The 14,823-nt window shown below is 43.0% G+C and overlaps 1 protein-coding gene across 1 annotated transcript in view; it reads left to right on the top strand.

The window, feature by feature from the left end:
- The first annotated feature begins 955 nt into the window (after positions 1-955).
- LOC113407469 (transcription initiation factor IIB) overlaps positions 956-14,823 on the top strand; it is a 29,666-nt gene continuing 15,798 nt past the window's right edge. Inside the window, exons 1-2 of the mRNA XM_026656035.1 lie at positions 956-977; positions 4,108-4,214. Coding sequence (XP_026511820.1) covers positions 961-977; positions 4,108-4,214 — 124 coding nt within the window. The 5' untranslated portion in view covers positions 956-960. The remainder of the gene's footprint in view (positions 978-4,107; positions 4,215-14,823) is intronic.

Here is a 14,823-nt window from a genome sequence, read left to right on the forward strand (position 1 = left end):
CACTCTGCCAGGTCACTGGAAGAGCATTCACAGGCAAGAAGCTGGCATTGCAGGAGATCCTTCATATTTTGAAGCTCTCTGCCACAGGTACAGGGGTCAGTAATGTAGCCTCATTTAGTCACTGCGTCTCCAGACTGGCCAACTCCAGGGCAGAGTCTATTAAGGTAACGCCACATAGTTCAGGGCGGATGTGTGTTACCCGGGGTTCTCTCAACTCAAAGCTTGGGGGTAAATGAACTCTTTGCAACGCAAGTCAGGAACAAATCAAAGGGGGACACAGTGCATCCATCTGATTAAAGCGTGGCACAAACGCAAAATGCTTTCATCCAAACTTACTATTCCGTTAGATTTCAAGCACCCACATCTGAAAAAGGGTTAGAGCACCCCCAAGGAATAGTGACCCACAGTCTGCGGGGGTCTTGAGTGGTCGAACGACAGGGTGCAAATGGCCAGCGATCTGCCTGGTGCTGGGGATTCCAAGAGAGGTCCAGAAGGTCAGACCCCAGTCCCCCAGCCCGCTCTACTCCTTTTATGTTAGTGCCGGCTACAATTACTGCAACAACATGTCAATCAAATAAAAACCATGAGGCAGGCACTTAAGCCGTTAGCCCCGCAGCTGTATTTCCACACGACAGCCCAACAACAGCCTCCAGAGGCGGGACAAAGTGAGTGTCAGACCCAGAGCCGGGCTGAGGGAGAGCGCGGGACGCCAGCCGGCGCCCCGCCCCTAGTCATTGCCCCACAGGCGGGCACCGCCTCCACAGGCTCAAGTTGAAGCAGCTGAACGCGAACCCTTTCGTTTTGTCCCCTCGCGCGGCCCGTACTGACGGCCTGGCAGAGCCCCGCCCCCAGTGGCGGAGGATATATAAGGGAGTGCGCTGCGTGTTGCTCCTGACCCGGCCCTGTGCAGAAACAGCACAACCTGGGACGAGGAAGGAAGGAAGCAAGCAAGCAACGAACATGGCGTCTACCAGCCGGTGAGTGGCGCGAGCGGCGTCGTGGTCGTAGTAATAGTAGTGGTGGTGGTGGGTGGTAATAGAGTGTCTGCTGGAGCCCGGGAGCGGGCGTGTGCGGTGATTCCGGACTATCTGCCGGGGAGAGAAAATGGCCGCGTCTTCCCCCACGTTCAGCTCCTGGGACAGCAACGCTGATGGGTCCCCCCGCCCCCACCTGCTATCTCGGGGCTTGGTTCCTGCTCTTCAGTCCCGCTCCCTTCCCTCGCCTCGGACCCCTTCGCTTCTCCCCCACCCGGCCCCCTTTTCCCCTCCCTGTCCCTGTGGGGGGGAGAGGGGCTCGGCCTCCGCCAACCACCCCCTTCCTCCCTTGTGCAGGGGGGGCGCTTTGATTTTCCTCTCGCTTTGGTGCCCCATCTCCGTTCCCTGGCCCATTCCCGGCGGTCCTTCCATATCTGGTTTCTGCTTCTCTCTTTCTCTCCCCCCCCCCACGCCCCCCCTTTCCCTGACTTCTTGTGGCAGCGATGAGAGTTTGTCCAGAAAGGCTCATGGTCTGGTCACCTGTGAGTGATTTGCAGCTTGGCCAGGGTGACTGGTTCTGCCTGAACTCTAGTTTCAAGCGTTTTTGTAAAGCCCGGAGTCCGTAAGTAATGGGGTGACATGTAGGCTAGTGACGGGATCTGCTGCTGCTGACAACTCGTAAATATTGAAATAGGAAGTCTGCGATCTCCAGCACGGGGTTCTCAAGATTCATTGCACCATGGCCACCTTCTGACAACAAAAATTACTATATGACCACAGGAGTGGGTAGTGACCGAGCCTGCTGTGTCCCGCAACCCCAGGTGGGAGGGCCAAATCCTGAACCCTGCTGGGGGCAAAAATCAAAGCCCAATCTGCCCCGCCCCCTTCAGGTTTTCAGAGGAGAGGAAGGTGTATGTGAGGGTCTCTGCTGGGTATAGTGGTGTTGGCACTGACCTGCAGGTTGGGTAGCCTGCAAAGGTGAGTCAAGGGTGGAGGTGGTGCTCCCTTCCTGAGCCCTGCTGCTCTGCCCTCCCCACCCCCACCTGTTCTTCTGGGTGCACCTACCCCATTTTGAAAACCTCTGCTTTATAGTGCTTTTTAAAAAGTTTAATTTACATCCTTGATGGTTTGAATAAAGATGCATTCTGGTCCGAAACCAAGGCCTGCTAGAAACTGGATAGTCTGTTACCCCTTGTTGCTGTATAAAACTCTTGTGCAGGTTAAATCAGGCCTTTACACATCTTGTATTTTAATGTAAATGGAAGAGTTGCCACAGTATGTCTGGATGCTTATTCTGTTTCTTCTGAATTTTCCCAGTAAAAAGCTCCTTTCAGACTTTTCAGGATTTACTATAGAAAGATGTTTACAGCCCCCTTCAGTTTCGTTTCCTTGTTTTTTGGGGGAAAAGAGTATTTCTTCACATAGTGCCTAGGGGAACTCATTGCCAGGGGATATTGTGAAGACCAAAAGTATAACTGAGTTCAAAAAAGAATTAGAATAATTCAGAATAATTTAATGGAGGATAGATCCATTAATGGCTATTAGGCAAGAAGGTGTAACCCCACCTGGGTATCCCTGAATCTCCAACTGCCAGAAGCTGGGCCTGGACAACAGGATGGATCACTTGCTAATTTTCCTCTTCTATTCATTCCCTCTGAAGTATCTATCCACTGTCTTGAAGACCGGATACTGGGCTAAATGGACCATTAGTCTGACCCAGTATGGCTGTTCTTACGTTAAAAGTTCTTCCATTCCACACCCCATAAAATTCGTTGTTAGGTAACATTCCATCATCCCCAATTTTCCTTGTTGTCATGATCATGTGGTATAGGTAGGCCCCTGTTTTGGCCCAGATTAGCAGCACTGAAAACTGTATCTAATTACTCTTTGGGTTCCTGTCACAATTTTCCCTTTTTGACATTTATCAGCAGACGTTAGTGATTGAATGGACCTAGTGCCTGAGCTATCCTTTATGGGTGAACAGTGTTCTTTCAAATTAGGTGCTGTGATGGGACTGCAGAGTGAATCTACTTCCCCCTTCTGTATCTGCTCTAAATTTAGTGAACATTTTCCAGTGTTATCACAACTTCTAGCAGCAGTGAAATAAATGCCATGCTTTAATAAATGGCCATGAATTTTATTGAAATACTGCAGTGTACAGGACGTATAAACTTCAGGGGGAATAATGTATATGCCCAGAGAAAAGGGCAGATTTTACACTGACATGCTGCTGATAAAAGATATTGTCAGAGACCGCTGTTCTGCTTTGTGGATCTGGATTCAGTTTACTTTTTATTTAATGTGCAGTCAGCCTTGTGAATATGGGATGCCTATTTAAATGCTCCACATGGCAGAGAGTTGTTGCTTACGGACCAGCACCTCTTTTGTGAGTTCTCTGAAACTGTTCCTTCATAGCTCGTTTTTTGTTTTGTATTAAAAATGTGATGCAGCTGGAATCTGTTGAATGTCTTAAATAAAATTTACTTATTTTAGTTCTTGCTTCTTTAGTATGTGCTTCTGTGAATCGCTGCTGCTTTATTATCTTACTAAAATTATTTAATGTAAAGATTTCCCGACTAGCAAGTTATGGTTTAATTTTAATTTCTTTATATTTTAATCTGGTTAAAACTGTTTTTTTTTTAAATTTATTGATCAAGTTGATGAGTTGTTTTCTAAAACAGTAAAGAATGCACTGCTCACTAAAGGAATAGCCTAATTGGATTAAAAAAAAATGTCTAGCCAAATGCAGGAGTGGATATTTAGAATGACATGGTCACCACTAACTTCTGGTAGGCATTTATTTAGCAGGAATGGATTTTCCGGTAGACTAGTAATTTAACTTTTTTTTTTTTATTAGAGCACTTTATTCAAAGGAGGTAGCCTTTTGGATTTTAGATGGCAAGATGTTTCAGAGTTCTAATTTCCATAAATCCTAGGTTACCAAATTGTTGTTCTCTGCCCTAAATTACTCAGCTCATTTGTGCTGTATGCTAAAAATAGCATTAAGGGCATGTGGCTTGAAGTTTTCTTCCATATTGTAGTTTAAATTGCTTTCCTCTAACTTGAAATCTTTTTCTGGAAATAAACTTTGTTTGAAATATTTTGAATGCTGTGTTCAATCTTTTTCTTTTAGTTTGGATGTGCTTCCCAGAGTGACATGTCCAAACCATCCAGATTCCATTTTAGTGGAAGATTACAGAGCTGGAGACATGATCTGTCCTGAATGTGGACTAGTAGTGGGTAAGTAGTTATTCAAGTTGTTGTGACTCAGTTGATCTCCATTTTGAGAGTATCTGAAGAAGTAATTTGTTTTTTCTCATGGTTGATGTGTGAGAAATTAGCACTGAATAGATATTTTTCCTTTTCTAAAAAGAATCTACCATTTTGAAGAGGCAGTGTTCTGGTAATGGCTGGCACTTTTAAACAAATGAGCTGTATAAAGTTCCGTAGTTTTGTAGCAGATACCCACATTATGGAGAATATAATCGTCCACTGCTGCTTGATGGAAGTCAAGCTGATAGCCTTTAAACCACCGACTTTCCAAATTCAGGGGGAAAATGGGGTTCTTGGGCTACAAATAGCCATTTTAAATAACTCAATTTTGTGAGAAACATGAGATGTCTCAAATATATATATTGGAAAAGGGTTGATCTTTGCAGTGTTAGAGGCATCTGTTTCATTTAAAGCTGGGATGCTTCATATAACATGGACAAATGTCAAGATTTTACTGTATTACAATTCATGGCCGTTACAATGGTGACACATGTAAATTGGGATACATATTTAAACATGATATAAAATTAAGCATGGAAACTCGGATTTCAAATGTGATTACCAGCTAGTTAGAAGATCTAACAAAAGGGATTCGATTAATGTATTGTTTTCAAAATACTTTGAAAATGTTGGTACAAAGGAATGCAGTAATTGCTATGTTGAATCAGACCAGTGTGTCATCTAGTTCAGTCTCATGTCTCCGGTAGTGACCAGTGACCACTTTTTTTCAAAGGAAAGGGCAAGAAACCCTGAAGGTAGTCACGGAATAACCCGCTCATAAGAAGTTTCTTGCTGATCCCCATTTAGGTTGGCTTCTGCCCCGAAAGAGGCTTTATATCCCTTCCAAAACTTAGTAAACTTTTAAATCCTCCGTGTTCTAACTTTGGTTATTCTTATCCAAACAAATGCCCACTCCTTTGTAATCCTGTGAAGTGCTTTGCCTCAGTGGTATTTTGTGACAGTAATTTCCACAGGCTAATATTTTATGATGTATGGAAAAAGTAGGGATGTCCCAGACAATTGGAAAAAGACAAATACAGTGCCCATATTTAAAAAAGAGAAGAAAGACCAGTCAACCTCACTTCAGTCCTTGGCAAAATCATGGTGCCAGATCCTCAAGGAATCCATTTTGAAGGACTTGGAGAGGAAGGAAGGAACAGTCAACATGGATTCACCAAGGGCAAGTCATGCCTGACCAACCTGATTGCCTTCTATGATGAGATAACTGGCTCTGTGGATATGGGGAAAGCGGTGGAAGTGATATATCTTGACTTTAGCAAAGCTTTTGATACGGTCTCCCACAGTATTCTTGCCAGCAAGTTAAAGAAGTGTGGATTGGATGAATGGACTATAAGGTGCATAGAAAGCTGGTTAGATTGTCGGGATCAATGGGTAGTGATCAACAGCTCGAAGTCTAACACTGGTCTACAATTTTTGAGAAGTCGTCTGCTTCAGAGATAAAATGTTCTATTTATTATGTATTTTGATGTGCTGAATTCAAATATGACAATTAAAACAACTGGCTACTGTTTCTAAGATATTTAAGTTTTTACATTTTGTCTATGTATATTGTGTAGCTAGTAGAGTTTTAATCATAAATTGTAAACCTAGGTCTTTTCATGTGTTTATGGTTGCTTTACATGATAATATTTCACCTGTCCTGTTTATGTAACACTTTAAAAATCAGCAAAAGGGTTATATAAATAAAATTTATTATGAAACAAAAGGCAAAAAACTATTCTGTACATAGTTTAGTCCTATTCAGCGTCTACTGAAATGGAGCATCTCTTGTCACTGTCCAGCAATAGTCTGCAAGCATTGATGGGCTCCATTTGCCCTGATAGCGTTTCTCCATTGTTGCAATGTCCTGGTGAAATCGCTCGCGGTGCTTGTCGCTCACTGCTCCGCAGTTCGGTGGGAAAAAATCTAGATGAGAGTGCAAAAAATGTATCTTTAGTGACATGTTGCAACCAAGGCTTTTGTATGCCTTGGAGATTTTCCACCAACAACCTGTAGTCGTCTGCCTTGTTGTTTCCGAGAAAATTTATTGCCATAAACTGGAAGGCTTTCCATGCCGTCTTTTCTTTGCCACGCAGTGCATGGTCAAATGCATCATCTCGAAGAAGTTCACAAATCTGAGGACCAACAAAGACACCTTCCTTTATCTTAGCTTCACTTAACCTTGGAAATTTTCCACGGAGGTACTTGAAAGCTGCTTGTGTTTTGTCAATGGCCTTGACAAAGTTCATCATCAGACCCAGCTTGATGTGTAAGGGTGGTAACAAAATCTTCCTTGATTCAACAAGTGGTGGATGCTGAACACTTTTCCTCCCAGGCTCCAATGACTGTCGGAGTGGCCAATCTTTCTTGATGTAGTGGGAATCTCTTGCACGACTATCCCATTCGCAGAGAAAACAGCAGTACTTTGTGTATCCAGTCTGCAGACCAAGCAAGAGAGAGCATCAACCTTCAAATCGCCACAAAGCTGCCACTGATGTTGGTCATAGTTTATGCACCTCAAAAGTTGTTTCATGTTGTCATAGGTTTCCTTCATATGGACTGCATGACCAACTGGAATTGATGGCAAAACATTGCCATTATGCAGTAAAACTGCTTTGAGACTTATCTTCGATGAATCAATGAACAGTCTCCACTCATATGGATCATGAACGATGTTGAGGGCTGCCATCACACCATCGATGTTGTTGCAGGCTACAAGATCACCTTCCATGAAGAAGAATGGGACAAGATCCTTTTGACGGTCACGGAACATGGAAACCCTAACATCACCTGCCGGGAGATTCCACTGCTGTAGTCTGGAGCCCAACAGCTCTGCCTTACTCTTGGGTAGTTCCAAATCCCTGACAAGGTCATTCAGTTCACCTTGTGTTATGAGGTGTGGTTCAGAGGAGGAGGATGGGAGAAAATGTGGGTCCTGTGACATTGATGGTTCAGGACCAGAAGTTTCATCCTCTTCCTCTTCCTCGTCTGACTCAAGTGGGAATGATTCTGGTGCATCAGGAACCGGCAGTCCTTCTCAGTGGGGTACTGGGTGTATAGCTGATGGAATGTTTGGATAATGCACAGTCCACTTTTTCTTTGACACACCTTTCCCAACTGGAGGCACCATGCAGAAGTAACAATTGCTGGTATGATCTGTTGGCTCTCGCCAAATCATTGGCACTGCAAAAGGCATAGATTTCCTTTTCCTGTTCAACCACTGGCCAAGATTTGTTGCACAAGTGTTGCAGCATATGTGTGGGGCCCACCTCTTGTCCTGATCTCCAATTTTGCAACCAAAATAAAGGTGATAGGCTTTCTTAACCATAGTGGTTATACTGCGCTTTTGTGATGCAAAAGTCACTTCACCACAAACATAGCAGAAGTTATCTGCACTGTTCACACAAGTACAAGGCATCTCTGCTCACTTTGGCTAAACAGAAATGTGTCCCTTTGCAAAATGAAACACTGACACATAAGAGAGCACGACACTGTATGATTTCTAGAGCTGGTATAGGGCAGTTTGTTCAGCAGAGTGATGTAAGCTTCGTTATGATTGCATCATCCATGACTTCTAGGAATAACATGATGCAATTCATATCATGTATGACGCAATACCAGCTTCAGATTGCATCATTCATTTTTTTGCCTAAAAAGCAAGTACTGTCCAAACCCAGTCACAGATTTATTCATAGATCCAGTCAAAGATGTATTTTAGTCATTTTTGGTTTAAATTGAGATCCCTTCCCTTTATAACTCACGTATCCTCCACCATTCCCAAGTCAAGGCTCGTATATACTGACCCAGTAGCATATCTTGAAAACTAGAGCCAATCAACAATTTTAAGCATCATTTTCGTTCTCAGTGACCCAGAATTAGTAAAGTTTGACTACATTTATTTCAGAAGCATTTTGGCTGTAGAGCAGTGTAATTAGCAGCCAGTATCAAGCGGAGTGCCCCAGGGGTCGGTCCTGGGGCTGGTTTTGTTCAACATCTTTATTAATGATCTGGATGATGGGATTAATTGCACCCTCAGCAAGTTCGTAGATGACACTAAACTGGGGGGAGAGGTAGATACGATTGAGGGTAGGGATAGGATCCAGAGTGACCTAGACAAATTGGAGGATTGGGCCAAAAGAAATCTGATGAGGTTCAACAAGGACAAGTGCAGAGTTCTGCACTTAGGAAGGAAGAATCCCATGCACCTCTACAGGCTGGGGACCAACTGGCTAAGCAGCAGTTCTGCAGAGAAGGACCGGGGGATTACAGTGGACGAGTAGCTGGATTAGAGTCATAAGTGTGCCCTTGTTGCCAAGAAGGCCAATGGCATATTGGCCTGTATTAATAGGTGCATTGCCAGCAGATCGAGGGAAGTGATTATTCCCCTCTATTCGGCACTGGTGAGGCTACACCTGGAGTATTGCTTCCAGTTTTGGTCTCTTCACTACAGAAGGGATGTGGACAAATTGGAGAGAGTCCAGCGGAGGGCAATAAAAATGATTAGGGGGCTGGGGCACATGACTTATGAGGAGAGGATGAGGGAACTGCGGTTATCTAGTCTGCAGAAGAGAAAAGTGAGGGGGGGGGGAGGATTCGATAGCCTTCAATTACCTGAAGTGGGGGGGGGTTCCAAAGAGGATGGAGCTAGGCTCTTAGTGGTGGCAGATGACTGAACAAGAATCAGTGGTCTCAAGTTGCAGTGGGGGAGAGGTCTAGGTTGGATATTAGGAAACACGATTTCACTAGGAGGGTGGTGAAGCACTGGAGTGGGTTACCTAGGGAGTTGGTGGAATCTCCATCCTTAAAGGTTTTTAAGCCCCAGCTTGACACAGCCTTGGTGTTGGTCCTGCTTTGAGCAGGGGATTGGACTAGATGACCTCCTGAGGTCTCTTCTAATCCTAATATTCTATCAGTTTTAAATGTCATCAGTCACTTTCACTGAATTTGTGTGAACAGAAATGTTCTGTATATATCGTTATATCATTCATTACCCTATAAATTTTTATGATGTCCCTTATGCCTCTCTTCTGTAAGGTAAACAGTACCATTCTTTTCCATCTCTCTTCATATGATTTTTTTCCATGCCTTTAATCACTCTTAGCCTGTCTCTGAACTCCCTGTATTTCAGCTATATCCTTCTTGAGAAAGAGTGACCAGAAGAACACTATTCCAAGAGAGGGCATGCAACTGACCTACACAGTGGCATTCAATTTTCTATATTCTTATCCCATTCTTTTAGCATCATAACATTATTTTTTACTGCTGTCACACTTTGAGTTAAAGGTCTTCATTAAGTGCCAAAATCTCTTTCCAGAATTATAACTAACTCGGAAATAATGCTTTAAGGGAAGTGTGGTAAACAGGACCTATTATACACTCTTCTAATGAAAAGCAAACTGATTTTAATTCTCAATTAAATTACTGTGGAAATTCTGTTTTAAGTCCACTGTATATTAACTGATCTAGACACCCTTTTTTAAAATGTCTTTAATGCCTACAAACCCAAATAAACAGTGTCATTTTAATTAAATGGGTCTAGTTAAGTATTGTTAATTCTGAAAGTTTGGATGTAATTCTTAGCTAACTTGATGTTGAACATGTTGAACACCTAATATTCCTTTTTTTAAATATGCCATTTGCCTTCTGGTTTGTAGCCTAATAAATAGTATTTCCAAGTCCGTGTGAATTTATATGCAACGTTGAATAATGTATGAACCAGTCTGAAGCTGTTTCTTGGATTATTCTAAGCAAAGTCACAAAATACTATCTTAGTGGTGTAACCTTAGTTATAGGTTGATGTCAGCCACCTTGTGTTTGCCTGTAGGAAAAAGGATGAGTGCAGCTGACATAGTTTCACAAATAAGTGCACCAACTGTAAGTTTCAAATTTATCAGAAGTAAATATTGAAAGCCCATTTCTTGGTTTTGCCCTCTCGTTTACCTTTAGTGAGATGTTTGCTTTTGGGATTCAGTTTGGCCTGCTTTAATTTTAAATTAACAGCTTTGATTATTTCTTTGTAATTCTAAAGCAGGGGGTTCTCAAACTTCATTGCACCGTGAAGTCTGAACCTGCCCAAGCCCCACTGCCCTAGGTGGAGGGGCCAAAGCCCAAGCCCCACTGCTCTGGGTAGGCGGGCCAAATCTGAAGCTCAAGGGGGCCTGCAACCTGAATCCTGCTGCTCAGGGCTGAAGCCCTCGGGCTTTGGCCATGGGTAGTGGGGCTCAGACTTCAGCCCCCGACCCCTGCAAGTCTAAGCCAGCTCTGGTGACACCATTTCAAAGGAGGTCATGACCCACAGTTTGAGAACTGCTGTTCTAAAGCAACAAGAATTTTTTGTGGTCAGGGATTTAACAAAATACTATGTTAACACAGGGGTTCTCAACCTTTTTCTTTGAGGACCTCTTCCCCCCCCCCCCCCCCCACACCCCCAAAAACCTGCTATAAAAACTCCACGGCCCACCTGTGTCCCAGTAAGTGGTTTTCTGCATATAAAAGCCTGGGTCAGTGTTAAGGGATAGTAAGCAGGGCAGTTGTCCAGGGCCCCATGCCACAGGGAGCACAGTGAAGCTAAGCTCAGGCTTCTGCTTCAGCCCCAGGTGGCGGGGCTCAGGGCCCCAGGCTTCAGCCCCATGCAGTAGGACTCCAGCTTTCTGCCCTGGGCCCCAGGATGTTGAACACTGGTCCTGCTTGGCCGACCTGTGAAACTTGCTCGTGGTCCCCCAGGGGGCCCCGGACCCCTGGTTGAGAACCACTGTGTTAACACAAGCTTGACTGCTGGTTGAGTCATATTGTGGAGTGGTTCAGAGGGCTTATGGCGTGCACAAAATGAACTTAAATCCTCTGGGCTCCTGTTATTGGGAAAACATGCCTTTTTCTTCACAGGTAGAGTTCTAAGCTTTCAACAGTATTTAGGTGTGGGGTTTTTTGTATGGATTCAGTGTTAAAAGGATCTAGCATTTACATTTATTGTGCAAAATAGTGAACTTAGTTTTTCTTATTTGGACTGCCCTTTTTAGCCATTTGGTTTTCCTGCATGTGTTGAAGTCTTTACTTTGGGTTTATAGGAGTTTGCTTGGAAAATTAAGTGTATTCCTTAAATGAAAGTAAAAGATAACTAAACAAACTGGAGAGATCACCAGACTGGAGAAATAATAGTGTGAACATTTATCATAACTTCCCTTCTATTAGCCTCTAAAGGAATTTAAGTGAAGTACCAGGATAGCAAACCCATAAATAAACTCAAATCTTGGTTCCTGTACTTGATAAGTATGCAGAGCCTGGAAACTTTAAAGGTGTGGAGCCAAGATCTTCCATTCAGGCCACAGAGCTGCTCTGTCTGCACTGCTGTAGACTTAAGGATGAAATAGCCTCCACAAGACATGCATTCCTTCTATATGAGAAGCCGTAGTTGGGCCTGCTATTGGAGCCACAAAGTCATGTTTTACAGTTCAGCCTCACCAAATCAATGTAGATTAAGACTAATATGGAGCACTGCTGAATGGTGAGCAATCTTTGTTGGTTTCTTATGCCCTGTACAGCAGAAATGGTAATTTCAGTTGCCCGTGGTGTGTGTGTGTGTGTGCAAAGCGCAGGCTGAGGATTGGTAAGAATTTCTTTAGAGTAGTAGATCAGTAAAGTAAATAAGCCTCCTGTAAGAGAGTAGTGAATTCAGTTTAAAACACCATTTCTATACTCCAGCATAGAACCAGATTTTTGCCTTTGTGCCCAACTACATTTGTGAAGTATATAATAAAATACATTTGTGTATAATTTGCTTTTTGGAAAGATGACAGACCAGGCAATACAATAAAAACCAAATTGGTAATCAAATCCTTTTTGAGTGAATGTCAAATTGCCATTTTTCTTAACTCACTACTTTAGCTGTTATGAGTGTCAGGTATTAGTCAAAAGGTGTATTTTTTGTTTTCTTTTGTTTAATTACAAAACAGAAGTTGGCCTGGAATAAAATACCTGTAACACCTGAAAAGTCTGACTTTCTTGATTTTGATTTTTTTTTGGGTTCAACTTGGACAAAATAGTACTGTAATTCAGGTGACATAGTTTATATATCCCCATAGCCTCTGGTTGAGAGGGAAAGAGGGAGAAAAGGGCAAGGTGGAGGGAGGAATGGGGGGGAGTTGGGAAAGCTGGAGAAATGCATGTCACTTATTCTTCACACCATTTATTTTTGCCTTTGAGTACTGCAGGAAATGCATATATCCCTTTTTTCATAGAAGGTAATTAAGAAATGTTGGTAATGATTTGATTGGCACTGTTCTGTGTCACTACTTGAAACAGTGCTTTATCTATGGGAAACTGCTGTTGGAGATGCTGTCTTTTCAATGGGATTTTAAACAGATCTTGACTACTTTTAAGGCTAAGGCTTCTTTTGAACCACTTGTAAAAGCTGAGGTTTTGCCCTCAGTGTCCTGGTAAAGTTCAGTTTGATTAAATTCAGTCTGCTTACAGTCCCATTTTCATTGCAAGGTAGTTGTCACTTTGTGTCCTAAAAGTTGGTATGCATTGTTAAAACAGCTTTCACTCACTTTGTAGTGGTAATTTGTAGTGAATGAAGGTCTTAAACTGCTTGAAAGTGGTATTATATGTTAGTTTATTCAAGCAAGGACTCGCCTTCAGCTCCTCACTACCCTTCCTTTTACTTTGGCCCACTACTGCTCTTTCCTTTCCTTGCTGCTCAGGAACTGTTACTCGGCTGACCTCGTTTCCTGTCTCCCAGCTGCTAATGTTCAGCCCCTCTCGCTCTCAATTAAGAGTGATTATGGGCCAGAATTGCAGCTATCAGTGAGATTTGTGTGTTAATGCTAGTCTCAGTCTGGATTGACCAAAACCTGAAATGCTATGGGGATATGATCAGGTTAGGCCCCAGATCCGTTAGAATTTTATTAGGGGAATTCCTGCATTTCATGAAGTTCATCTGCACTACTATTGCCAAAAATTCAACTAAGCCACTTTTTTGTAGGATGTACAGTACAATAATGTGTTGTGCTTTGTGTGCTGGTTCAGTAGATGCTCATGAATGCAGATCTCACAGTTGAGATATCACCTCCTGAAGAAAAAGTGGCTGTTAATTTCAAGTTTGTTTAAAACACTGACCATAGGGCAATAAGGGAGGCTGGGATAGTGCTGAAAAACATCATGCTCAGCAGCATTGACCTGCCAGTAAGTGCAGAGAGTGGCTACAATTGCTGAGTGGGAGTGAAGTAGAGAGTACAGAGCTGCCTTTGGGATAAAGGACAAGGTGGAGCCTAGCAGCTAGTTAGACGGGAGAGGCCTATGTGAAGTCAGCCACATTCTTAATGCATTGGGTGAAAGGGACCATGGACCTGCTGAGCATACCTGAACCCCCGTTTTAATATATGGGCTGTTAATAGTCTGATCAGAAGTCTGTGGTGACTAGGAAGAGTGAGATTGTGGGTTATGTCTACACTGCAATTAGACACTTGTGGCTGGCCCATGTCAGCTGCCTCAGGCTCATGGGGCTCAGGCTAAAGGAATGTTGAATTGTTTTGGAGATGTTTGGGCTCAAGGTAGGGGATCATCCCCTAGTGCAGGGTCCTAGAGCCCAGGCTCTAGCCTGAGCCTGAACATCTACACCACAATTAAATAGCCCCTTAGCCTGTGTCAGCTGGCATGTCAGCTGCAGGTTTTTAATTGCAGTATAGACATACCCTGGGTCTTATCTTTCCATCTGCAGTCAGGTGGCTCAAAGACAGTTGCCAGAAAGGCAAACAGTTTAATTTTTCTAACTAGGTGGAGGTGGCAGTGTAGCAACTTTTAGAGTTCTTTTAAGCCCTATGTTAAGGAAACTAGTATTCCTGTTAACTATCTGATATTGTAAGTTAAAAATAGTGGTTATTTTTCTATTCCTTGATAAATTTGTGATTCTCGTATTTCAGTGTCTGTTCCTATTGCAGTTACTAAATTTGCCATAAAGATGAGAAAAATGCAATAAGATAAAGTTCCTCTTAGTCTTGGAATAGAATTAAATTAGAAGTGATGCAAGAACAGTGCTGAAAGTGTGTAGGTTGTAGTGAGGTCCTTAATTGACAAGCTCCTCATGCTGCTCTCTGTAAAGAAGCTTTACTGCTCAGACTCAGTGTAAGCAAGCTGCATGCAATACAGTCAGTCTTGTGGGCCTCTTTAGGACACAGGAGAGAACCAGTGTCTAGTTCAAGTTAGTCATCTTTGCTTTCCACCTTCACTAGGTCAGCAGTGAAGGAAGGTGACCTAAACATTATTACCTTTCCATTTCAAACTTGCCTAGTGGTTCATTAGATGTAGTCCTGGTATTCTAGCCCCTTCAGCTAGCATCTTTATGCTTAATGTTCATTTCATGTTTTCCTTGAACTTGTCACACTAGCTTATCCTTTTTTTAGCTTCTTCAATGGATGTATAGTGCCAAAAGACAGAAGACCAAACTAATTTCCTTGGTTAGCCTCTTTGGATAAAGGAGAAGTCTTATTCTTCAGGTAGTAACAAAAAATCCCGAGGCACTTAACCTGGATTCAAAGCTTCAAAGTCGGTAACTGCCCATATAAATTGAACAGATGTTTAT

Source organism: Terrapene carolina, unplaced genomic scaffold (genome assembly GCF_002925995.2).
Source record: "Terrapene carolina triunguis isolate 2854851 unplaced genomic scaffold, T_m_triunguis-2.0 Scaffold211, whole genome shotgun sequence".
NCBI lineage: Eukaryota > Metazoa > Chordata > Testudines > Emydidae > Terrapene > Terrapene triunguis.